Below are 27429 nucleotides of genomic sequence, written 5' to 3' on the forward strand. Positions count from 1 at the left end.
GAGATGAGCACCAACAGGAAGTGGCTCGGATCGATTGCATACATCGTGGTCTTCACGTCTGGACAGACACGCCGCGAATGGAATTGCAAAATGCGACCGTTTGTAATGTCTAAAACTGCTTGGGAAATTCGTTGAGTTATCGATCTTGTGAAGGTTGGCTTCACTACAGCAAGTGTGGTTACGATTGCCGCACGTTGGGCAACTCAGAATAATGGGCGAAAACACTGTTTTCATTCTCAGAAACGCCAAGCGCAATACGTCCGTGACGTCCGAGGAAGTCGTCTACGGCAGGAGCGTGCCGAGCGGGCGGCCGTGTCCCGCGAGGAGGGCGGCAGCTACCCCACGAAGCAGACCATGGGTCCCGGCGCGCAGTGCGGGGTCACGTGGGCCCTGTCTCTGCTCCTGCACGCCGCCTGTGAGCCACCCACACGGCCCTCCGGGGAGGCCTCGTCCATCCATCCTCAAAGTTTCCAGATTTCAAAGCCACTCTTGATTTCATAATCAACGTTTTTGGATTTAGATCGCGTTATTTATAAATGTGTCGTAACCCTCCACCACCCGACACGGCCAATCAGTAAAAAAGTGTCACGTTGACAAAAGACAAATAGTTCACTGCTTTAGCCCGCCGGTGTGTTGAAGCGTGAAACCACAACATTTACAATTTGAGTACGACGTTTCGCTGGTAATTGCATCCAGCATCATCGGGCAATTCGCCAGATGATGAAAGCCTACGTGTTAAAACTCACTCTTGATTTATTCTCCACAATGTATTATTTGGTGATGCTGCAGTGTTGGCAGTTGTGCACGGGCACAGTTGATAAAGCCACCCGGCGCACTCGTCAACAACACTGTGGCCCGAAAATGTATAAACATAAGAAAGGACGTAGCCCAAAACATCGCCGATTACATATCGCGCTCGACATTACGGCATCGGTCTTTTCCCTCTGCTTATCACGTGCTGCACACGATAGGGCAGGTTAAGTCGTATTTCATAACGGTCGAATCACCTTCACCATGCATTAGATATCAAAGAGCAAGATATGAACCTTATGGCGTGATCGCGGGGTCTCGAATAAATGGAGGTCAAAATCGTAAATAATAATTTATTTTTTGGCGACTCCTTCCCACGCCGCGTCCTACCTGATGCAGATAATTATGTTGTCATGTCGTCCAAGCGCAGCGAGGTCGAATGCGTAGAAGAGCTGAACAAGCGAATGCACTCCGTGCTCGGGTTTGAGCAGGATCATAAGTCTTATACAAAGCTGCTCAAACTGCCTACACGACTCAAGTCCTTTATTTGTCACCACGGGATGCATAATAGAGTGAAACTGCTCTCTTATCTTCATTATTATTTGTGACCTACCAATGTCAGCAGCAAGGATCAATCGATGACAATCCTATTAACTGCGGATATTTAACAGATGAGATGCGTTGCACCATTCATGCCTCCTGTTTGATAATACTTCTCTTGTCCGTATGCATCTGTGCAGATAGGTTTGTGTTTGCGGTTAAGCCATAGTCCCCACATACCGCTCGTATCAATGTGGATAAGAGGAGCGGCGACCCACTACCCTGTAGAGTAACATTGGTATCAACGCTTGTTACAATATGAACAGCGCATTGAAAACGCGTACTATTTTATGTCCTGTTTACAAAGTGTGTTCACAAATCCACACTGAGAAACACGATGATTGACAGAGGGGTGTAAATTATTTTTTCGATAGTGTATTTAAATAGAGGTACTGCGGGTAAGTAGTTTTCAGTTTTAAATGCATAGTTTAACAAGACAACACTTGCCACCATCCTTCAAACCCATTGGTGAAAAAGAGCAAAGTTTTTGTTTACGTTATAATAGAATGTTTATGCGAAAGCCGGGGGCTTATGGGACCCCGGGGTCCCGCCATAAGGCTCAGATCATCGTGATTATTTTTTCTGGGCGCAGGTCCAAATGCCCAAAATGTCAAGTGGCAAAACAGCACTTTGAACATTGCAAACAAACAGCACTCTTAAAGTTGTAACGGAGAAGAGTCAACACGTTACTTGAATTGAGCAAGAATATGTTTGAATGTAAGAGCTTGGGGGATAGAGACGAGGAAGCGAGGGAAGAAGCAGAAAGAGAAGTGTTGTGTGACCTGCGTTTTTGGTGGTTGAATTGGTGAATGGTTGGTTGAGTGAGTGGGTGAGTGAGTAACCTGCAGTGTGGTGAGTGGGTGGTTGAGTGGGTGGGTGGGTGAGTGGGTGGTTGAGTAGGTGGGTGAGTGAGTTACCTGCAGTGTGGTGAGTGGGTGGTTGAGTGGGTGGGTGAGTGGGTGGTTGAGTGGGTGGGTGAGTGAGTTATCTGCAGTGTGGTGAGTGGGTGGTTGAGTGGGTGGGTGAGTGGGTGGTTGAGTGGGTGGGTGAGTGAGTTACCTGCAGTGTGGTGAGTGGGTGGTTGAGTGGGTGGGTGAGTGGGTGGTTGAATGGGTGGGTGAGTGAGTTATCTGCAGTGTGGTGAGTGGGTGGTTGAGTGGGTGGGTGAGTGGGTGGTTGAGTGGGTGGGTGAGTGAGTTATCTGCAGTGTGGTGAGTGGGTGGTTGAGTGGGTGGGTGAGTGGGTGGTTGAGTGGGTGGGTGAGTGAGTTATCTGCAGTGTGGTGAGTGGGTGGTTGAGTGGGTGGGTGAGTGGGTGGTTGAGTGGGTGGGTGAGTGAGTTACCTGCAGTGTGGTGAGTGGGTGGTTGAGTGGGTGGGTGAGTGGGTGGTTGAATGGGTGGGTGAGTGAGTTATCTGCAGTGTGGTGAGTGGGTGGTTGAGTGGGTGGGTGAGTGGGTGGTTGAGTGGGTGGGTGAGTGAGTTATCTGCAGTGTGGTGAGTGGGTGGTTGAGTGGGTGGGTGAGTGGGTGGTTGAGTGGGTGGGTGAGTGAGTTACCTGCAGTGTGGTGAGTGGGTGGTTGAGTGGGTGGGTGAGTGGGTGGTTGAGTGGGTGGGTGAGTGAGTTATCTGCAGTGTGGTGAGTGGGTGGTTGAGTGGGTGGGTGAGTGGGTGGTTGAGTGGGTGGGTGAGTGAGTTATCTGCAGTGTGGTGAGTGGGTGGTTGAGTGGGTGGGTGAGTGAGTTACCTGCAGTGTGGTGAGTGGGTGGTTGAGTGGGTGGGTGAGTGGGTGGTTGAGTGGGTGGGTGAGTGAGTTATCTGCAGTGTGGTGAGTGGGTGGTTGAGTGGCTGGTTGAGTGGGTGGTTGAGTAGGTGGGTGAGTGAGTTACCTGCAGTGTGGTGAGTGGGTGGTTGAGTGAGTGGGTGACTGAGTGTCTTGTTTGGTGACCTGCATTGTAGCTGCTTCAATACAGTGTGTGGTGGATGAGACGAAACAGTGAGTGTCTGGTAGACCGAGTCCCCAATATGGATGGAAGGATCACTGAGTGAAGTTCACGAGAACAGTAACCGCCATGGTAGCCGCGATAGAAGATTGATGAGGAGGTGGCTGACCGCCGGTGAGCGAGTAATTGCACTGAATGAATTCATCAATAAACATGGCCACCATTGCCACCAGACATCTCCAATGCCAAATTCCACAGCTCGATATCAAATGAACTCTTCTGAGCAAGAAGCTTTACACGCATCCTAGAGGGAACGATATCACAATGCCGTGTCCGTTTCTCCTGCCGCTCTGCACAGTGGTGCAGGCCCGGCCCCAGGTCTTCGACGTCGAGCCGCGCTACGGAAGTGTGAACGGAGCCACGCGACTCACCATCTCTGGCACCGGTCAGTGGCTTCTGGCGGTCGGCATGGATAGGATGCTCAGACTGTCTGGAATGGCTGCCTCTTGCTCATGGAATTTTTAAAAGTAGTTTCTGCCCCTGGTAGAGTATACCGGGTAATGTATCGTTTTTATTTTATATCATCATGGTGCCTGGAGACATTGTGAGTGAAGGGTGCATAATCGGTGCATGTTAGTATATTGTTATGCTTGTTTACCCAGTAAAGCCTGAAGGAGTCTCAAGACTTTTTTAAGGAGGGTCCTGCTAAGTTTCGATCGCCGTACGTTTCCCGTGAAAACTTTCCGATGTCATTTTTTCAAAACTTGCAAAATGTGGATCATGGCTTCGGCACACAATGACCTCTTTTTCTTCGAGTGACGTCACGGGGACATTCACTTCCACTGTGAGTGAAGCGGAATGGCGCTTGCTACTTCACGCAGCATTAGCCAGGGCAGCCTCGCCTACAATTTGAACCGTGGAATCTTTGGAACTAGCGACAAATGCACAAAGCTCACCCACCTCCCTGCGTCATAAACCGTCACGCAAACTGCGGTCATCCTCACAGTAGCAGTGGCTTTTGGCTGGCCATTGAACAAAGATGGCCACCGCATTGCACGCGTTCAGTTGCGCTTTTACGGCCGTCTGGAACGATCTTCCTTCCGATATTAGGAAGCCACTGGAGCTATTCACTTTTAAATCTAGGTTGAAAACTAATTTATTTAGAACTGCTTTCAGTGTTTAGTTTGTTGTCCTTTTCTAATACCTCCGATTAGCATGGTTAGCTACGTACCGTGCGAAAAAAGTTTAACGTGCATAAATCATCACACCGCTCGGCTATGTCACCTGCACAAGCGCTTACACTGCACGAGCGTGCCTCGCGCATGAAGTCAACGCGCCGAGCTCCAGAACATACCGGGTGAAGGCGTTAGATGCCACGGTAGCGAGATGTTAACTACTTCGCCTGGTATGCAGGAGGTCGTGAGTTCGACCCCGGCCCTGACACCTGAATATTTGGAGTTTGCGTGTCTTTCTCTCTCTCTCCCCGTGGTCGTGTGGATTTTGCTCCAGGAGCTCCAGTCTGTCCATCCACATTTAGAAACATGCGTTTAAATTATTTGGCCGCTTTAAATTACCACGTGATAAGCCACTTCGTTGAGCTATCATATATGACCAGGGTCGCTTCTGAAAACGAGCTACATAGCTCCGTTGACCTTACCTGGTAACAAGTATAACCCGTAAAAACAAAGTTTTTCACTATAAATCCTTTATATGCGTAGCGGCTAGAGTCCTCTCCTCCTCTGTATTGAGATGGCTGCCACCTATGGGTCAGATGATTGCATTGCACCATTAAGCAATTGGTAATTAAATGTAATATTTTTGTCCTAAAAAGTGTAACATTTTGGAAAAAAAATTTCACGAACATTAATTGTCACGCACAGCGAGTCTGTGTGCAAAATGTCAGCTCGATTGGATCACGGGAAGTGGGTTAAAACACGACCGAAAGATTTGCACGGTCGTAAGCAAGCAAGCGAACTTAATATAAAGGATTTAAAAATAAAATAGTTTAGTTTTAGCCGTTAGACTCAATGAGTGCGACGGCGTTTGGCTGGCACGGGAGTGCACAGGTTTCGCCCAGGAGAGCCAGGTGAGCTTCGGCGATGGGGACTCGCAGCTGGGCAACGCCGTGTTCCTGGTGTCATGGAGGCACTCGGTGGCATGCGACGTGGAGAAGGACTCGAGCCACGAGAACATCATCATCTGCTACACACGGTCTGTCGGCCCTCACCCGTGCTGCTCATGCCAGCCTCACCCCCTGCGTTGTTGCTCCGCGAGGGGCGGCGGTGTGCGCCGGTATGCCGCGGTGTTTAGGGGAAATGGCAGTCTGAGTGTGAGAGTGTGAGAGAGAGTGTGTGTGTGAAAGTGAGTGTGGTGAGAGAGTGTGTGAGAGTGAGTGTGAGAGTGAATGTATTTGAGCGTGTGTGAAAGTGAGTGTGGTGAGAGTGTGTGTGAGAGTGAGTGTGTATGGTTTGTGGGGAACGGTAATGTAGCGGTTAGCACGTTGCACTACAAACCTGGCGAACCGGGTTCGATTCCCGCTCACGGCCACCAACACCAGTGACGATTGTCTGAACTGGTCTTTGGCCTTCTCTAGGTCGACTCAGCCTCAAATGAGTACCTGGTGCGATGTCTAAACATGGCCACTGGGGAGACAAAGGCGACCAGGCGTGGTGTTGGCCACTCACCCCCTCAATGGCTCGCTAATAGCACTTGCCCCTACAGTTTGTTAAGGCTTTACTGGGGATCTTTATCTTTGTGTGGTTTACCACTAAACCATGTGAAAAGAATAGAACACTGCCACGGAAAAATGAATTGTCGCGCGTGCGTCTTAATGCGCAGATTGTCGTCATTTCAGCTCACGCCGGAGAGTGGAATGATGTTCACAACCCGGGTTTATCAGCGATTGGGATGTGCGCCGTTTCACTTGAGACCACGGCAATCGTCGTCGGGACAAGATGCGGGAAGCCAGAATGAGCGCCATCATCCAGCCCGACTTCTTAAATGGGTGTCGTGACCTCACACTAAGAACGAATTGTCGGGCTGTGTCAGGTGGTGGAGGGGTCTTAACGACACAGATTCGGTCGGGTCATTGTGCCCGAGGCCAACGTTCTCTTGCGAATCACACCGTGGGCTGCGCGACCATCCGCGTGACGCTGCGTTGTGCAGGACACGTGCTAAAGAAGGGGGCTTGCTGCTGCCTGTCGTGCTATAGGCCGCTACTGGAAGACCAGTACAGCGTGCGAGTGACCGTCGACTCGGTGCCAGTCCGCAAGCAGGACATCTGCAAGGGCGTTCATAAGAAATGGGAGTGCACCTTCAACGTGAGTTTACCCCCGGCTGTCTGCAACGCCTGGATCCTGACTAACATGCACCAGATGAAAATGTAATGTAATCTTTGTTTGAATTTAAAACAAGCCTCTCATTTTGTTGAACTGGTATTTTCAAGAAGTTCACTTTAGGCTCATCTACAGCTTTGCTCGTACTCGTACCCAGCATCTGCGAAAAGTAATTGATGAACTATTTAGTTTGACATTTGTTGCCATCCCCCTTCTGGAATTGCTCTGTCGCCGTCTGACAATCTCACCCAGATCTGGTAGAACGCCGGCAAGCAGAGCGTAACAACGTGGAAGTCCAGAATCAATACCTCATTTGAAACCCAAACATTACACATCTTGTCTTTGACATTCCTCCTCCTCGAAGACACCGCTGTGACCATCAACAGCATCCAATCAGCAGACCAATATGCATGTCTCCTTCATAGATGAAAAATTAAAGACACAGCCAGAGATCGACTGTGGCCATACAGCCCAAACTAAACCACTGTGGTCTGGGCTCCTACAGCTGAGAAGGAAGCATTGGAAAACTACACAAACTCCGTCTCTTCTGAAGCCCTCTCGGTGGCCAGCAGACCTCGGCATTGTCATTCAGCTCCTGAACGTGTTGCCGCTGCCATCATGCACGAGAATAGTCGAGTAGAATCTGGTAGAAACAGCCGTTCCTCATGTCGTACACAAAAACAAAATCATAACGGGCGCACGCATTTTCTGGTGGTCTCTTAGCACGAGGAACACGTTTCACGCTTTGGAAGAAGCCATGCTTCTAACGTCTTAATTGAAATAGTGGCGGTGGGAGAGAGTTTGGGTCGTTGGCACGACCAAAGGTGAAACTTTTCCCCTGCTAATTCTATAAAATGCAGTCTCGAGTTAAAGGTCATCGCTCAGTTTAACACGTCGGCTCGCTCTGACGAAACGCCACCGCTCTTTCCAAAAGCACTGCCGACGCCAACGCCGTTCTCGGCAAAAATCAACGGCGCTTTGGCTTCTACGCGACAGAGTGAGTTGCGTGTGGTGAGATACGGGAGTTGTGCTTGAGGGGGATTAATCTGTCCTCGCTGTGCACACACGCACCTCCGTCCCTGCAGACCAAAATGTGGAAAACGCCGTACATCGAATCGATCAGCCCCACGTCTGGCCCCCCAGGTGAGCGTGCGTCTAACGCCCCCCCCCCCCTCCACCGAACCTCGTCGTCACCGTAAAGTACAACGTCAGCATGTACGTGGCCCGTTCTGTACGGCGGTGGTGTAGCGGTTAGCGCGCTGCGCTACGAACCCGGCCACCCATGTTCGATTGCCACTCATAGCCTACACCAGTCACGATTGTCTGGAACTGATCCTGGGCCTCCCCTAGGTCGACTCGGCATCAAATGAGTACCTGGTGCGGTGTGTAAACATTGCTAATAGGGAGACAAAGGTGGCCAGGCGTAGTGCTGGCCACCCACCCCCTCGTGTGCTGTGCCGGCCATCATAGGTGCTCTCTAAAAGCACTTGCCCCAACAGTCTGTTAAAGCTGTACAGAGGATCTTTATCTTTATATTTTTTGGTTCTTTCGGTAAAGTCACGTAGATAGAAAAAATAAAATAAAAAAGAAAGTGAATAAAAATAATTTAAATAACGTAATATTATTTTTCTATCTCCGTGACTTTACCGAAAGAACCAAAGACTCTGAATTCCTGCGGTCACGAAAGTTTCAAGTCAAAATTTCATCTTTATCTTTTGTAGCACTAAAATTCCGGGGCGTGACATAAACGTGCACATAGCCCCCGCCTCAAGCAACCACCAATTGCCCTCATTTTCGGTCGCACAAGCCACCAGCGTTTTGCAAACTCTGTTGCATGTTCTCGGCGGACAGGGGAAAAGGCGTCATGGGTTTCATTGCTCGGCCATCTTCTTCTGAACGTACATTTCACTCGACGCTGTGGCGAGATGTTAACCACCTCACCTGGGATGCAGGAGGGTTGTGGGTTCGATCCCGACCCTTACGCCTGTATATTTGGAGTTTGCACGTTCTCCCCGTGGTCGCGAGGATTTTCCGCCGGGCCGTCCGGTTTCTCTCTCCACATTTCGAAAAATCTGTTTTAGTTATAAATCTCCATGTAACGAGTCACTTAATTTAGCTATCATTTGTGACCAGGTCGCTTCTGCAAAATGAGCGGTGGGGTAAGATAAAACATAGTTTAGTTTAAATCTTGACTTAAAGCTTTCGTGACTGCAGGAATTCATATTCTTTGGGGCTTTCAGTAAAGTCACGTAGATACAAATACAAATATCACGACGTTTCAATCGCAACGCAAGCAATCGTCATCAGGCGGATGATGGATGACGATTGCTTGCGTTGCGATCGAAACGTCGTGATATTGTTATTTCTATCTACGTGACTTTACCGAAAGACCCAAATAACATAGTTTAGTTTATTTACCCTCACGTTCATGTGTTCAGCGATTCGCCTGTGTTACGTACATTGCATACCTGTGACGTAGGTTCTATTATTGGCACATCGCCGCTGTATTAGCATGCTTTATTGGCGTTTTAATTGCTGCGTTTATGAGTGTGTCTCCTGTATTTAATGTTTCTATTTGTTTTGTACGAGCGGACGCATCGTTCTTTGCTGCTATCCAGATCCCCGTGTAAAGTGTTGACCCTCATTTGTCTGAGCGCGATCTGAATTCAATGGCTTTGTCATCCACGGTGGACATATGAGCTGAAGCGATTTGCAACGAGATAGTTTGTGGCATTGGCCTTTATTTAAATACAAGTTGAACTTCAGCTTAACCGGGAGATGTCGATGGTGGTGAGCGATGAAACATGGCTGACGGTGAGAGTGCGCGTGTACACGATGGTGATTTTGACGATGACGACGTTGATGATGTTGGCGACGGTGATGTCGATGTTGGCGAGCAGGCACCGTGGTGACGCTGCGAGGGAACGTGTACACGAGCGTGTACGGCAACAACGTGGCCTTGAGCACCAACGGGAAGTCCACTCGGGTTCAAAGGTGACCACCTGCTCCTCTTCCTCCACCTCGCGTTCCCCTCGCTCGGCACTGCCGGTCAACACTTGCGTCTCTGTCCCACCGCTGCCCGTTGGGACAGACACGTGGCGGCGTAAACGACATTCATAATCAACGTTTTTGGGTTTAGATCGCGTTATTTATAAATGTGTCGTAACCCTCCACCACCCGACACGGCCAATCAGTAAAAAAGTGTCACGTTGACCCAAAGACAAATTGTTCACTGCTTTAGCCCACCGGTGTGTTGAAGCGTGAAATTGTAAATGTTGTGGTTTCACGCTTCAATACACTGATGGGCTAAAGCAGTGAACTATTTGTCTTTGTCAACGTGATTGGCCGTGTCGGGTGTTGGAGGGTTACGACACATTTATAAATAGCGCGATCTAAACCCAAAAACGTTGATTATGAATAATATTGGTCGCGAAAGCCTACGTGTTAAACTGTAATCGACATGATCGCCATACATTCAGTGTTTTGTGACGGTAGTCTGGAGAGCTTTTCTACACATAACGCTGGTGGTGGTGGCTTTGCGTCTGGCCTGTAATCCAGCACTGCGGAGGCAGCGAGGGTTGGTGTGAAACTCCCTTCTCGTGGTCATCGAGGAGGATTCGTACCCCTGGCTTGCCAGAAGGCAGCACAGCGAAAATGTGGACTCCACCTATTCTTTCTGTGTGGGATAGAGTGTTTCCCCCTCGTACGTGTGGGCTTTCTCTGAGTACTCTGGTTTCCTCCCACATGTAAACACTCATTTATTGGTTGATAACACTTTACTATATAAGACTACAGCGAATGCTGTGTTATTATAAAATCTCCCGCGGGCACGGCAGAACCTGCTTCACTCCCTGGTGAGTCTTCTTGGTTCTTTCGGTAAAGTCACGTAGAAGGGAAGTAATACAATAATAAAAATAAAACATAATAAAATAATTCTCACGACGTTTCGGCCACAACGCAAGAAGCCGTCCTCAGGTGAAAACCAGGTCTGTCGAGGCGACAGCGTCTGAATGAAACATCGCACGGGTGAGTGCTGCGTTCGTGATGGTGCGGCGAGAGTGAGCGGAGCTGTGGGGGACTTTGTGTGTCTGTGTGTGTGACCTGCAGGGCCTATGCGGGAGGCATGCCCTGTGAGTTGCTGCTACCCAACTCCGACTCCCTGTGAGTGAGCCACACAGCACTCACTCGCTCGTTCACTCACACGCCGAGTACAGAGAGCATACTCCTCACCGCTCACTCTCCACCACTCCTCACTACTCATCGCTAACTACTCACTCCAGAGACAAATGCAAAGGTCCCCCAGATAATCATCGCCGTTGTTGGCCATGAGCGGGAATCGAACTCGGGTGGCCAGGTTCGTAGGGCCGCCCGCTGCTAACCACGACATCACTGCTCCCCATTAAAGACAAAGGTCACTCGTTCCTCACCACTCTTACGACCACGCACTCCACCCGTCACACCTATGACCCTGTGACTTCACTTGTAAGTACACAGAGACTCTCTGTGTGCATGCGTGTGTCTCCTCTTCAGCAGCTGCTACTCCAAGCAAGCCGCTGGGATTGCTTTCATTGAACACGTAGAATTTCGTGACTAATATTATCCATAATACAGGTGTTTTGGGCTTTGCTCTCCAACGCATCGGTGTGCTGTACCAGTAACGAATTAACACGTTCTGTTTACATGACAAACCTTACCAATTGGCTGTGTCGGGTGGTGGCAGGTTTAACGACACATATATTTACGCGATCTAACCCAAAAAACCTGCATCATGGGATTACTTGTTCCACGCCACGTGTGTTTTCGTGTTTGTTTCTGCGGCGTGGCCCCACGCCGCTTGCATCGTGCGTCAGAATTAGAATCTTTGTTTAGACTGGAGGAGGAATCCGATGAGCTATGAACCTCTTTTTAGCAGATGTCCAGCATGAGCACGAGGCCAGAAAGTTACACCAACAAACAATAAAACACAGGAGGTTGGAAGTCCGCCTTCCCATGGGTACCAGGCAAGGCTCTCCATGGCACCAAACGCTGTCGATTTCCACACAAAATTGTCAGCTTTTTAAAAATCGGGCCCGCAGGGATGATGAGTCAGATCCTCGATGGGGATTTGAACTTGCGGATTTTCGCTTTGCGAGCCACTCGCACTGCCGCTGAGCCGCGTGGCGTGCGATCCATGTGCGTGACCGTGGCAGGGCGCTAATGGTGGCGAGATGTGAACTACCTCGCCTGGCATACAAGGAGGTCGTGGGTTCAATCCCGATCTTGACGCCTGTATATTGGGAGTTTGCATGTCTCTCTCGCCGTGGTCGTATGGATTTGTATCTGGGGCCTCCGGTGTTTCCCTACATAATTACAAACATTCGTTGGGAGTATTTGGCTGCTTTAAATATCCATTTGATGCGCCACTTTGTTGAGATTCTATTTGTGGCCAAGTTGCTTCTGAAAAAGAGCTGCATAGCTTAGTGGGCCTTACATGGTAGAATGAAAAATAGTTTAGTTTGTTTAGTTTAGTTTGAGTTACATGCACACACGTCTCGGTGTTCATTTAGTCACAACATCTCCACTCGCGTTCTCTCGTGAAATACAGCACGGACAGCGGAAGCATTCTGCCTGTATCCACACACGCACATACACTGGCAGCAACAGCTGTGAGATTATTGTTCTCTCGTAAGCCCTGCTGCCTTCTGTGTCATACGTGTGGCGTGATGTTTGCTGTAATTTTGCTGGAAATTCATGCGACGCGGGGAATTGCACCGAAAAAAGATGTAATCACGGACAGCGCCGCAGTCCCCCTGTGCGCTTCTGGGTGTTTTTATTCCGATTTCTAATTTCTTCACCGATGTAGATATTTTTTTATTTTGTCATTGTGGTGACCCAGGGTCGCTCTTGCAAATGTGATGCCTATCCTGCTCTCCTGAGCTCTCACCCGTGGTTGCATAACATGAACGTCAACTTATTTTTGCTTTATCCTCAACTGACACCGGCTTTCCTCTGCTTGCGGAAGTCTACGCGCTTGAGCGTGTTGTAAGGTTGGCGCACGACATCCCCACCATAGTCACTGCAGCACACCTGCGTGGAGCCTCATTGTATACCCACCGATAGTATACCGGCTGGGTTACCCCGACGGTATTGTGATTCATGTTGGAACTTTCACCAAAACTGTGTCCTGTCCCTAAAATATCTCTTCCGATTCAGGAAATTGTGATTTGAAAGGTAGAAACACTCAGTCACTTGCAATGTAATGCCTTTCCTTCATCATGAATAAGTTTCAGAATGAAATCAGTAACATCGAATTTAATGTAAAAAATCATGTGACGAGGACCAAACAATAATTTGATGTCACGCGGGGTGCATTGTCAGGGCATGTAGTTTCCGTGATTATACTGGTATGAACCTCCTGGTTACACCAGCCCACAGGGGATTATTGTGTCCGTCGTGCAGGAAGGGGCTGGGTGGGGAGGGAGAGGCTGGGTGGGAAGGGGAAGGTGGGGAGGGGCTGGGTGGGAAGGGTGGGGAGGGGCTGGGTGGGGAGGGTGGGGAGGGCCTGGGTGGGGAGGGTGGGGATGGGTGGGAGGTTGGAGGGGTGGAGCTGGTGTGGGGAGGGGCTGCTCACCCCGTGGTGCCCTTATAAAACTCAACGTTTAAACTACTCACGCCGGCCTTGTGCCCGCCCTCACAGTCGGGCATATTTGCGGAATACACCACGCCGCCGTTGACCCTGGCCATTGACCGAGCAACCCAACGTTCCTACCAGCTCCCTCCGCAGGAATGTGTTTTCCTGCAAACCATTGGATAAGGCTGCGTTGCACTTGACCGCGTGGCTGAGACAAAATCACAGCGGAGGGCGCACGGAGATAGGTGTCCCCCCCCCCCCCCCCCCACGTGTGCCGGCTGCCGGAACCTCCCACTGTCAGCGTCGAAGCAAGCGCTTGTGTTCACGCAGAGAACACTCTTAGGTCTTTTCGGTGAAGTCACGTAGGTGAAAATAAATAATAATAAAAATAGAAATAATAATAGAAATAAAATAATAAATCACGACGTTTCGGAGGCAACACAAGTCTCCGTCATCAGGTGGGACCGTCACAGCCAGATTTACTGTGTCAAGTATCAATATTTTATTTCTATTATTATTTCTATTATTTTTATTATTTATTTTCACCTACGTGACTTTACCGAAAAAACCCAAGAGCATGAATCCTTGCAGTCACGAAAGCTTCAAATCTAGAATTCACCCAGACAAGTTCATCGTGGCGAACCTCTATATATACATCGGCGGGACGTACTGACCGATCGTCAGCGACTCGCGTAACATTTCTCAAGACGTTGCCGCGTGCCGCTGCGGCTAGTTTCCCGGTGAGGGCTGACGGCACAACCCCAACTTCTGCCTGAATGATGATATATCTGTGAGCGGCACCGCGACCACCACGCATGTGTCGCAACCGCTCAAGTACATCTTTTCCACCGCGAAGGTTAGCAGGTTCTTGCGCGATGACGGCGGAGTCAACGCGCGCGGATGCTCAGGCCTCGAGTGTGCGCCACGGTTATTTGCGCACACTCTTCTTTGCGCACGTAGACACCGGCCTTCTCGGATGTGCGCTCGAATCGCGTCGCTCGCCCCAATATGAATACTCAACACGCAAATTCAATCAGCGGACAGTTCGCCTCCTTGCCATATCTTTCCCTCCATAATAAAAAAAAAACCCTTCAGTGTTTTTCAGACATCTCATCAGCCCACGGCCTTCTGGGAGTATTGTTGGTTCAACACAAGGAAATCCTTGGACCGGTTTCCTCGTCAGCAGAGTCTGGCTCCCTTGAACAAATGCTGATGCACTCCCAGATGTATAGTTTGACGCAAACCTCTATAATGCACAACACAAAATAATCATTAGTGTGGTTTAACCACTTAACTAATAATGCACCGTGAATGCTCGCTCAGCTCTGCTCACCAAGCTGGTGCTGTTCCCGTGTAATTGCGATGTCAAGCTGCAACGTTATCACTTATCATACCTAAACATTAAGGCTTTTAGCAGATTGCTGGGATGTCCGGCTGATGAGACTCTTAATGCGGCCACAATCCCTGTCTCCTCCTGGCTTGTGAAATGTTTCGGGACAAGCTGTTTCACCCTGGTAGTCGCTCACGGGAGGGACTCTTGTGCGACACGTGGAGTTAAGTCGTCCACAGTCTCACTGTGCTGCTTTCTCTCTCCGAATAAGAATATTTATTTATCCTGGAGGAATGGAACGAGCTCTAAGGCTTTTTTTCACAGACATTGGCGATCGTGGCCTTTTTTCCCCATGTCGCTCCGTGGTGATGAGAGACGTCCACTTGCATCCACAAGTTCAGATTGCTTTGTCACTTAATTCGGTTACGGCCATAGGCAGTGCCACGAAGTGCGCTGGCTATTTGATGTGGTTGTCCGCCGTTTGCTGGTGTAGCTGTCAGGCAGTGAGTCTATTACTACTACTTAACCATTTTTATGTTATCATGTAAGGACCCGCTGAGCTACATAGCTCTTTTTTAGAAGCGACCTGGCCAAAAATGATAGCTCACGGAAGTGGCTTATCACGTGGACATAGATACTCTAAACGCACGTTGATTCTAAATGTGGAGTGACAAACCGAAGGACCCGGACAAAAATTCACAGTGACCACGGGGAAAGAGGCATGCAAACTCCAAATATACAGCAGGCGTCAGGGTTGAGATGGAACCCATGACCTCCTCCATACCAGGCGAGGTAGTTAACATCTCCTAGCCACCGTGGCGAGTCTGCCATGCTTGCTGTGGTGCATGGTGTGCTGTACCTTTCTGCGTGCGTGGTATGCCCGGCTGATGAGACGATGCACAGGGCAGTAATGGTTTGTGCTGTGCGATGCGCTGTGTGTTGTACCGTATGATGCACCGCCTGATGCGCTGTGTGATGTGCCGTGTGTCGTGTCCACTGTGCATCGGGACAGGTACCGCCTGGAGCTGGACAATGAAAAAAGCGACAAGGGATACCTATCCTGCAATATCACCAGCACCTACATTGGCAAGTGCACCAAGTCCCATTGCAGTACACACAGAACACACAGTACACACGGTACACACAGTACACACAGTACACACAGTACACGCAGTACACACAGTACACGCAGTACACACAGAATACACAGTACACACATAATACACAGTACACACAGTACACACACAGAACGCACAGTACAAAAAGCACACACACAGTACACATAGTACACACACTGTACACACAGTACACACACAGTACACACACAGTACACACAGTACACACACAGTACACACAGTACACACACAGAACACATAGTACACACACAGTACACACACAGTACACACACAGTACACACACAGAACACACAGTACACACACAGTACACACACAGTACACACAGTACACACACAGTACACACAGTACACACAGTACACACACAGTACACACAGTACACACACAGTACACACACAGTACACACAGTACACAGACAGTACACACAGTACACACACAGTACACATAGTACACACACAGTACACACAGTACACACAGTACACACACAGTACACACAGTACACACAGTACACACACAGTACACACAGTACACACAGAACGCCCTGTATCATGACTCGCCGAGAAAGCGTTTGTGAACCCCTTAGGATTTTTTCATATTTTACATATTTCAATCCTAAAATGTTATTAGTTCTTAATCTAAGTCCTGATAATAGATACAGATAACCTGATTAAACAAATTACACGAAAACATGATGCGCTTTCCACATTTATTTATCCTCGAATGATTATACGACTTTACCTGGTCAATAACCAGGTAAAGTCATAACTGGCTGCAATGCTTCTATCCTACCTGCCTATGTTAGCAGTTATTTCCGACTCTCTGAGTTACATTACCTTATATTCTTGGTTCTTTCGGTAAAGTCACGTAGAAGGGCAATAATAAAATAACACAAATGAAACAATAAAAATTCTCACGACGTTTCGACTGCAACACAAGCAATCATCATCAGGTGTGAAATCCACCGCGCCAGAATAGATCCCTCCTTCACTGCCGGCCACCGTGACCTCTTGGCGAGTCATCTTCTTGGTTCTTTCGGTAAAGTCACGTAGAAGGGAAGTAATAAAATAATAAAAATAAAGCATAATAAATTAATTCTCACGACGTTTCGGCTACAACGCAAGCAGCCGTCTTCAGGCGAGTGTTTTTAAAAATATTATGAATTTTAAAAATATTATGAATTGTAAAAATATTATGAATTTTAATAAAAGTGTAACTGGAATTGTTGCCTTGCCCACGGCAACGGAGAAGTTGGAACGTGTCCTAGACCCTTGGTCGTGGTGCTAACCGGAGCGTTTGGGTTGTCTTTGTCTAGGGCACTTGAACGTGAGCTTCATCCTCAGTGATGACTTTGGAAGGTAAACACATTTTGATTTTCACACCAAATTATTGACGTTCGTAGCACCATAGCTTCGCGGTGTTATGTGCGTATGCGCGTGCGTACACAATATAGCGTGCGTGAGGGTATGTGCATTGGAGCACGAGCGTGTATCTTTGTGTGGCTGTGTGCATGTGTACGGGGAGCGGCAGTGTAGTGGTATTCACACAGCGCCACAAACTTTGTGACGTGATACTCTTCGGTTTTTTCGGTAAAGTCACGTAGGAAAAAAATAATAATAAAATAAAATAATAATAAATCACGACGTTTTGGAGGCAACACAAGTCTCCATCTTCAGGTGGGACCGTCACAGCTAAATTTAGTTATTTTCCATTTTTTATTATTTAATTATTATTTTTTACCTACGTGACTTTACCGAAAAAACCTAAGAGTATGAATCCTTGCAGTCACGAAAGCTTCAAATCTAGAATTTGTGACGTGAGTTCGATTCCTGCTCACAGCCAACATCGGTGATGAATATCTGAACCAGTGCTGGGCCTCCCCTAGGATGACTCAGCCTTAAATGAGTACCTGGTACAGCGTGTAAACGTCAGCATTGGAGTGACTAAGGCGGCCAGCCGTGGCCCTGGCCACCCACCCCCTCGTACTGTATTTTATTCCGCCTTCATAGGTGCTCGCTAACAGCACTTGCCCCAGCAGTCTGTTAAAGGCTACACGGGGGATCTTTGTGTGTGTGTGTGTGTACGCAGATCCTTGCCGGACAAAAGCACGTTCCTTGTGTCGGCCCTTAATAAGCTGTCAATGTTCCAGTCCTACGCGGGTGAGTGTGTGGCTCTTTGCGTGAGCGAAGGGCTGCGTGGTGACCGCACGGCAGGGGATCGCCGTGGGTTTGGGTCGGCTGCATCTCGCTATTGGGCTCGACGCGGAGAGTAAAGTATCACCAGTCACGTCACAAAGTACTTTGACTGCATGCTCCAGCTACAACTCAATCCTGTGCAATAATCACACGTGCGATAATTAGATCTGCGATAACTGGATCTGTGATAATTCGATGATAATTAGATGCGTGACAATTAGATCATTTGAGGCGTGATAATTACATGCCCGATAGTTAGCTGTGTGAAGTTAGATGCGTAATAATTCAATGGGTGATAATTAGATGAATATTAGATGCGTCATGAATCAGATGCATGATATTAGTTGCTGCCAAGATGCCTTTGCTGTCTTAGAAAGGTTAGTGCGGCACTCGTGACCGATGCATGGGTATGATGTCACTAGTAATATGTTTTTACCCTTTCAACTGGTACAAAAACTGACACCTTTATACAAGGCATCATGTTTGCAATAACCACAACACAAGCAGTCAAAATGCAAACAAAAAGAAACAACTCTGATAATGATAAAAAAAACCTATTACTATATTTTGCCACTGGTAAAGGAGATGTCTCATGATGTTACTAGTTGGCGGATGCGCCTTGACTAGAATTGACGCGTGGGGCGCCCGCTGTGCCGTGCCGAGTGTTCCACCCCGAGCCTCGTGTGTCGTCCCGGTAGAGGTGGCTGCCGTGTCTCCGGCGGCGGGGAGCCTGGAGGGCGGAACTCTGCTCACGGTCACCGGGCGATTCTTTGACCAGACGGACGCTCCTGTCCGCGTCCTTGTCGGAGGTAGGGTGTTGTCCCGGCCCTCACCAAGTCGCTCCTGTCCTGGACCCATCGAGCTGCCCCTCTCTCCGTACCTGCGGCTGTCGACGAGGTTCGGGTTGAGACCGTAATTGCGGGGGTCATCCCGTGTCAGCGGACCCCAGGCCGTCCGTGCAGATGAATTGTGTACTCATTGGATGCAAAGGTAGTTTCTAAGTTTAACCGCACTTTTACTCTAAAATAGAAGGTAGCAATGGTTGCTTAAGCTCCCGTTGTCCATGGTGTGCCACAAACACCCCCCGCTCGTCCACTGTGTTGCAATGTCCAGCAACACGGAATTCCATGTTGTGGCGCACGGTCACTCAAGTGGCATCTTCCCGGCGGAGCTCAGCTCCTTTAAGGCGCTCCTCACGAAGCCTGAGCTAGGTCGAGAGTGACCACCTTCTCCACAGAACAACCCGGACACATTTTTTCAGTCGGCCTGGGTCTTTATTGAACACTTTGCAGACTCCTGTGGTAAAGTTCAACACAGCAATACTGCTACCGGATCACGGTACAAATCAGTTCTTGCCACCCGGACACCGACCATGTCCAGATGAAACCCAGAAAGGCGGCAACCCCAGCTGAAATAAATGGTGACTTGGTGCCATATGTGGAGCTTGGATCAGCGGATTCTTCTCTGGGGCTAGGAGGGTGGCGGTGCCACTCGCCCTTGGTGTGTCACTCTGTGTGGACTCATTAAACTCCTCCTCCTTGAGAAGTGGGCGCTCACACATTGCCCCTGCTTCCTGGTGCCATAGCAAGCCGAGCTGGGCCAAAATAACCAAGCACAGGATCCCCAGGTCTTCCTTGTCATGACCTTAGCTGTGGCCTCCTGAAATTGATTAATTTTCTTTCCACGTCGTGTGCAGGACACAAGTGTCTGGTGACGGTTGTTACGAACACACAGATCACATGTCGGACGCAACGCTACGTGCCCTCCAACGCGACCTTCTATACAGGTAACACCAAACAAAGACAAACATCCCCGTATAGCCTTGACAGACGGCTGGGGAAAGTGCCGTGAAGGCCAACACGTTCGACCATCCCCGTGGCTCTTGTGCGTGACGACGCAGGCGGGCGAGGGCTGCGCCTGGAGATTTGGAACGATTCACGACCGCAGAGCTTGGAGAAGATCGCGCTGCTCAACGCTAGCTCGCCGGGGTACGTGCTCGACACCGTGGACGCCACGTGGAAGCGCTGGGCCACCGACTGGAACTACTTCGCGGCGCGATTCTCCGGCTTCTTCGTGCCGCCTGAGAACGGCAGCTACGAGTTCTACGTGCGCGGGGATGACAGATGCGCGCTGTTCCTCAGCCCGTCCGGCGATCCGGCAGACAAGGCACGCGCAATGCTAAGCACACCACCGGCTCTGGAAATTGAGTTATATAAACTATAAACGAAACCAGGGAAGGCCCACTGAGCTATATAGCTCTTCTTCAGAAGCGACCTGGTTATCGCGAAGGATAGCTCAATGGAGTGGCTTATCACGTTGAAATTTATAGCAGCCATATCCTCTAAACGCACATTGATTCTAAATGTGGAGGGAAAAACCAGAGGACCCGGAAATAAATGCACGCAACCACGGGGGAGAACATGCAAACTTCGAATATACAACCGGTGTCAGGTCGGGATCAACCTCACGACCTACTGTATACCAGGTGAGGTCATTAACATCTCATCACCTTGGCGCGCTATAGTGTATATGACACAGTTATATAGATTAAAATATTGTTTTTGTGATTACAAGTCAAAGTATTTTGAAAAGCCAGTGGCAGCAATTAGGAGGCTTTTAGGGTGGGCAGAGAGTGCGTCAGCTTCGGGAGAACGCGCCAGGCCCAGCAAGTACAAGCTGGCATTTGTGTGGCATTTGTGTGGCATTTGTGTGGCATTTGTGTGGCATTTGTGTGGCATTTGTGTGGCATTTGTGTGGCCTGTGGACCATCATGGCAGCCTGCCGGTGGCATGGTCACAGAGTATTGCCTTTAATCGCGTGTTCTTTGATAATTGATATGGCACAGAACCGCACTTGGTACTGGACACTTCCAATAGAGTATTCGTCTTATAATCCTAATATACAATTTAACGATCCACACAGGAAATTGTGCAACACAGTAGGTGGTAGGGAGATGTTATAGTAACTCTTGCCTGGTACGCAGGAGGTCGCGGGTCTGATCCCGACCCTGACGCCTGCTGTATATTTGGAGTTTGCGTGTCCTCTCTCCCCGTGGTCGTGTGTATTTTTCTACGGGTCCTCTGGTTTTGCCCACCACATTTAGAAACATGCATTTAGATCAGGGGTGGGGAACCTTTTTTCCGCCAAGGGCCATTTGGATATTTATACCATCATTCGCGGGCCATACAACATTTTCAACTTAAAAATTAGCCTGCTATATTTGGTCAAACATTTAATTAACTCGCCCCTAATGCGATGGCTGGAACTGCTTCTCTTTGGTGAGGCGTGTGATGTTAGCTGGTATTGATGACGTTGCTACTCGCAACTGCTTTTCCAGGTTTGCTCCTAGATTTATTGAATTTTGAGTCCCGCCTGCGGTTGCCTTGGCAGGGCCAGACCAAATGATTTTGCGGGCCTTGTACGGCCCGCGGGTCGGACGTTCCCCACCCCTGATTTAGATGATCTGGCTGTGGCTATAAATCCCTGCACGTGATAATAAAGCCACTGCAATGAGCTATCACGTGTGGACAGGTCAGCTCCGAAACAGAGCTAACAGCTCAGTGGACTTAACCTGGCAAATAAAACAATTACATTTTAAAACAATATTCCTTCTTTTGAACACTCGTTTAATTCGACAAAGGCGTTGCATATTTATTAACTGAGAGTCAATCAATCGTACGGCACACACCTGATTGTGAGCGACTCCGAGGACGGTGACCGATAAGAGACGACGTCGTGACGTACGCGCTCGCGTCGCCACGCGTCTGCGTGTTGGCGCCGCCGCGCCCGCTCGCGCCGCCCCGCTCACGCGCTCTCCCGGTGTGTCACCCCCGCCACAGGTGAAGGTCGCCTACAGCAACAGGGTGACCAACAGCTACTTTAAAGACGCGTCCCAGAGGTCATCCCCCGTTCAGCTCGTGGCCGGCCAGCCGTGAGTATGCTCGCTGCTCACCGGTACACGCGCGCGTGAGTCTACGCACCCGCGCGGGCGAGCAGCCGTTTTCCGACAACCTGTGTTCGATAATTGTTTTTTTTTTACCCTTCTATCAGGCAACAAAACTGACACCTTTTTTACAAGGAGTCATGTTTGCATAGACCACAATACCTGCACAATACCTGGCTGCAGGTATTGTGGTCTATGCAAAAATGACTCAATTATGATATTTTTTACTGGCAAATGAGGTTCCAATGGTGTAAATGCTTAACCTGGGTTCGATTCCCACATGAGCGGCGAGCGGTGCACGTTGAGGTGCCTCACGCCGGTTACGCACGTGGTGGACGCATCTTTGTCTCAGGTGGGACCACCCTAACCGGGGGGTCTACGGCGTGGCGCTTCATGACCGGCAACCGGGAGGCAGGGGCTGCCACGCAATGGCCTCTAACATCACTTGTCGTGCTGCGCTGTCCAGAGAGTCGTTGATTCGTCCGTTTCTGTGACGGACGGCGAGACATCATGAAACATAAACCATCACGTGATCTCTGGTCATCCATCGAACGAAGACAGTCACCGCATCATGCGCTTTCAGATGCTCATCTGCGGGCCGTCGAGAATGCTCTTTCATCTGATATTAGGAGGCCACTGGAGCTATGCACTTTTAAATCATCATCTAGATTGAAGACTCGTTTCTTCAACACCGCTTTTTGTGTTTAGTTTGTTGTCTTTCCATTGCACCTCCGATTAGCACAGTTGGCTAAACAAGAAGCTCAATATACATACTTGAGCCCCTCGCGCAGTGTGGTGTGTGCATAGCAGCGTTCCGCTTTCCGTCCCACGTGAGCGCAGCTGCTACTTGGAGCTGGACTTCCAACAGTTCAACGGCTTGGCGGTGGTGGAGGTGGCGACCTTCCGCGAGGAGACCATCTACACGGAGCAGCAGACCGCCAGCGCCATCAACCACATGCAGCTGCTGAGAACATCCTCCGTCGTGCAGCCCGAGATACAGGTGTGAGCCACAAAGACAAACTTCCCCCGTATAGCCTTTTACTCGCTCTTGGGGCAAGTGCGATGTGAAGGCCGGCATGGGACACGAGGCGGTGGGTGGCCAGCACCTCAACCGCCCACCTTTGTCTCCCAAGTAGCAATGTTGATAGACCTGACCAGGTACTCATTTGACGCTGAGTCGACCTAGGAGAGGCCCAGGACCAGTTCAGATAATCGTCACCGGTGTCGGTGGCCGTGAGCAGGAATCGAACTCGGGTCGCCGGATGCGTAGCGCATCGCACTAATCGCCACACTGCCGCTCCCCGCACATCCCCGCACATCCACACATGCACTCGGACAGGTGGCTGCCCTCGCGGGGAGTTACGTGACGGGAGAGAATGAGGCGGAGCTACGTTGCTGTGTGCCGCGTGCAGGTGGTGAGCCTGGTGGGCTGGCGGGCCGGCGTGCCCTCCGCCGAGGTGCAGGAGCTGACGGTGAGCAGCCCCTGCCTGGGCCCCGCGGGCGACTGCTCGGACCAGACGTTCCGCCTGGGGTACGCCCGGGTCCGCACGGGTGAGTGAGCGGCGCGATTACCCATGTGCGCGCGTGCGTGTGTGTGAGGGGTGGTGGCGCAGCGGCGACCTGAGTTCGATTTCCACTCGCGGCCAACAGCGGTGATGAGCGTTTGAGCCGGTCATGGGCCTCCCAGAGGTCGACTCAACCTCAAATGAGTACCTGGTGTGTATAAACATCGCGTAGCGCTGGCCACCCACTCCCTCGTGCGCCGTGCCGGCCTTCATAGGTGCTCACTTACAGCACTTGCCCCTAAAGTTTGTTATGCTTCACGGGGGATCTTTGTCTTTGTCCCTGGCTTGGCAGCGTTAGACCAGAATGAGGATTTTCAGAGTTCATCTTGACACAGAGGAAACATCGGCTCCATTGCCTACATCTTGCATCGCGTCTCACTTTCAAACAAGAGGATCTCAAAGTGCCCCACACGGTGGCTCTGCCTCTAAAACCTACAGTATGTATACGCTTCCGCTTATTAAAATTTTAGTTAATTTGGTCAATGGAATTATAATATAATACATTTTGTTTATGTTTGGGTGTTTGCTGCGATTGTACAGCGCTGTGTCCTGTGCAGCACTTGGAGATCCTTGGTGAAAGCGATACATACGTGAAAGTATTATTACTATAAACCTTGAATCGCACGTGTGTGCGGCAGAGGAGCGGTCAACATCAGTGGCAAGTGGTATCTGAACTGGTCCTGGGCTTCCCCGAGGTTGATTCCGCCTGCTGCGGTGCGTAAGCATCGGCTCATGGGAGACAAAGGTGGTCGGCCACATCAACTCCCCTCGTGCGCCGCATAAGTGTTCGCCAGCGGCACTTGCCCCCAAAAATCTGTGTAGGCTACGCGGGGGGATATTCTAAAAATCACGACGTTTCGGAGGCAACACAAGTCTCCGTCATCAGGTGGGACCGTCACAGCCAGATTTGCTGCATCAAGTGAGGCAAGGATTCAAGACGTAATCCCTTAAATGCAAGTTGAGGGGGGAGGAGAGGTGGGGGGCTCATCAGAATGTGGTAGCCAATGAATGGAACGTATCGGGAGGGAGGGGGGCGGGGCTACGCGGGGGGGCCTTGATGTGCGTGTTGTGGGCGCGCGTCAGTGGCTCTGCAAGCGGACGCACGCGCCGAGGACGTGCAAGCGGCGCTGGCGGCCGTGCTGCGTCCCGACGACGTGAGCGTGGAGCGAGTCGGAGTCCCCGAGGGTCTTCGCTTCACCGTCACCTTCGCCTCTGAGCGAGGTCGGCCCAGCACGGTTCCACTCACTCACCCCAATTGACCCCACCACTCACTGATCCTCTCCAGTCACTCACTGTTTGTATTTATTTAGTGAATGCTTTTACACGTGCCCGTCATATAGTTAGAGTGCCAGATATACAATAAAAGCAATTGGATATGTTTGTCAATATTCTTGGGTTTTTTCGGTAAAGTCACGTAGGAAAAAAAAAAATTAATAAAAGTAAAATAAAATAAAAATAAAATCACGACGTTTCGGAGGCAACACAAGCTTCCGTCTTCAGGTGGAACCGTCACAGCACGCTTGCTGTACTTGATACAGTACTTGATACAGCAATCGTGCTGTGACGGTTCCACCTGAAGACGTAAGCTTGTGTTGCCTCTGAAACGTCGTGATTTTTATTTTATTTTACTTTTATTAATTTTAATCAAAAAATTTTACCTACGTGACTTTACCGAAAAAACCCAAGAATATGAATCCTTGCAGTCACGAAAGCTTCAAATCTATGTTTGTCAATGTTACGTGTGCGCGTGGACGTCAGCCCACGTAGCCACAGAGCCACGTGACAGCCTCCTCCTCCAGCACGTGCAGGGCAAACCAGCCCGCCTGGCATGTCTTGATGGACTTCACAGCCAGAGACGATGTGCGCCATGGACTCTTGCTCCCCGCATTCGCACAGCGGGCTATCGCGTAGCATGCCCCATCGATGTTGGGAAGCGGCTCACACCCCCTGGTCCCACCGGAAGCTGCGTCCTTGTTATGTCCCCTCCAGGTACCCAGACTTGTCAACCATGTCTGGAGAAACCCAAGCTGTAGCTAGCTGGCCGAATTGTCATGATCCCAACGAACACGTGACTACAGTCACGGTCACTCACTCCCTGGCGGTCATTCGCCTCCGCATCACACTTCTGTTGCTACTACTACTACCATGGTCACTGTTCCCACAAACATGACTTCACCTGTGATGAGGACTCGGTTTACCACACTCTGTGCAGCCGCCATATACGATCCCCTGACGTCATTTGAATGAGAGCAGGCCATCGTGTGCTGACTTCATCGTCCAAATTTGCCACATTCGAACGATTACCCACAAATTACTCAATTGAGATCATGCACGGCAGCCACCATCGCCCTCCTACTGGCAGACTCAGGCCTAACTCGCAGACCAGTGCTGAGTCACCTCGTGCCACACAGGGACAGCTGCCACTCGGGGTCCCCTTTGAAAGGTTGAGATGCGATGTAGAGCGCTTGCTGGGGCATCGAATCAAAAATTCCATTTAAATGACGATTGTTATACATAACATGATGATGATTATGATTATGAAATGCGCGTGGTGTGAGGGCAGGTGACTTTGAGCTGCTGCAGTGGGAGGCGACGCCGGGCAGCGAGGTGAACGTGAGCGTGCGGGAGCTAGCAAGGGGCAGCGCCTCAATGGCCTCCTTCTCCCTGCGCTGGGACGGCCGCCTCTCCGCCCCCATCTCCGCCAATGCCACTCCTGAGCAGGTCCCCTGCCTCCCCCCTATGCCCCGTGCCAGCACACGTGCACAAACGCGAGCGCTAACACACGCACGCGCATGCACTAACGGTGCTCGCACCACGTGTTGCCCATAGGGATAGGGGCACGGAGAAGGTGACACGGACACATTTAAAAATATTTCAGTCAACACCACGCCTCTGTCATGTGCATGTCTCTCCACATACAGGCATCGGAGTATTTTTTGTTACACATCCCATCAATCACACGGCCATCTGGAAGCGCATAATTTCAGCAGCAATGTTTCAACCCAAGCAAACTCTGAACGGGCTTTGACATACATTTTCTCATCAGCAGAGGCAGGCCCACTTGTACCAATGTTTGCCGAGCTGCCAGATGTGATAGGCAAGGTTCATCTTATCGGCACGTGTGCAGGTGCAAGCGGCTCTGGAGGGCATGATCAGCAGCCGCTGTCCGCAGGAGGTCTCCGGGATATCGGAGACATTCGCGGTGAAGTTCTTCCGCGACTACGAGACCGCCAGCCCCGCGGTGAGCGCATGCACGCCGCCCTTCCTTTCCGTCGCGTGCCTCCCAACGATGCGCAAAACGTCCAAAGGCTATTTGGGGATATTTTCGCCTTAGCGTGTGCGCGTTCACACCGAGCCAGGTGAACGTCTTGATCGTTTGCAGCGCGTGGCTTCGTCATCCTCACGCGCCATCAGGCTTGGTCAACGGACACGGCGTCGTGTCACGGGACCTTTTTTGCCAGGGTCTAAGTATGAAAAAATAAAATAGGTTTTACCCTTTCTGGCAATAGAACAGCTGTCAAGATGTCCAAACACCAAATTCTCTGATACGTACATTGTCTTCGTACTGTTTGCCTTTTGATGTTCTCTGGTCTGACACTGGTGAGACTAGGGTATAAAGAAGGCTTTCTCTGGTGTAGGCCAATCAGTTCAAAAACAATGCATATATTATTATCAAAGAATGTTTGTTTCCATGTTCACCAGAAGTATGTGTATTTAATGCAGACTTTAGTCCTTGCGAAAGGTATCTATTTGGTGATTGAACACCTGTTTTATTGCCAGAAAGGGTTAAACCTATTTTAATTTTTCACACAACATCGTGTGGCTTGCCACTACGGCCACAGGTTCGGGTCATCGCCGTAAGCCTCGCCCGTGCAGGCTTTGCCACGCACAGGATGCCTTGGCGGATCCGGGACCATGTTGAATAGGGCCTGGTCACGGTGCCGACAATTGAACCCAGGTGGCCGGATGGTGAGGTCGTCCACAAGGAATTTGTTCCTTCCAGACAATGGGGCTTCTCTTTGTTTTCTGG

At 50.1% G+C, this 27429-nt stretch overlaps 1 protein-coding gene across 1 annotated transcript in view; it reads left to right on the forward strand.

Moving 5' to 3' along the window:
- Positions 1–27429, forward strand: part of LOC133349196 (fibrocystin-L-like) — a 146956-nt gene that overhangs the window by 5010 nt on the left and 114517 nt on the right. Inside the window, 19 exon segments of the mRNA XM_061562476.1 lie at positions 241–415; positions 3650–3736; positions 5358–5502; positions 6503–6611; positions 7712–7769; positions 9527–9620; positions 10734–10787; positions 15579–15652; positions 17012–17054; positions 17785–17855; positions 18590–18700; positions 19588–19677; positions 19792–20057; positions 21731–21822; positions 22675–22834; positions 23247–23385; positions 24483–24620; positions 25963–26120; positions 26527–26640. Of these exon segments, the coding sequence (XP_061418460.1) occupies positions 241–415; positions 3650–3736; positions 5358–5502; positions 6503–6611; positions 7712–7769; positions 9527–9620; positions 10734–10787; positions 15579–15652; positions 17012–17054; positions 17785–17855; positions 18590–18700; positions 19588–19677; positions 19792–20057; positions 21731–21822; positions 22675–22834; positions 23247–23385; positions 24483–24620; positions 25963–26120; positions 26527–26640 (2178 nt within the window).

The sequence above is a fragment of the Lethenteron reissneri genome, chromosome 29 (assembly GCF_015708825.2).
Source record: "Lethenteron reissneri isolate LAM-NWPU_2019-01 chromosome 29, ASM1570882v1, whole genome shotgun sequence".
NCBI lineage: Eukaryota > Metazoa > Chordata > Hyperoartia > Petromyzontiformes > Petromyzontidae > Lethenteron > Lethenteron reissneri.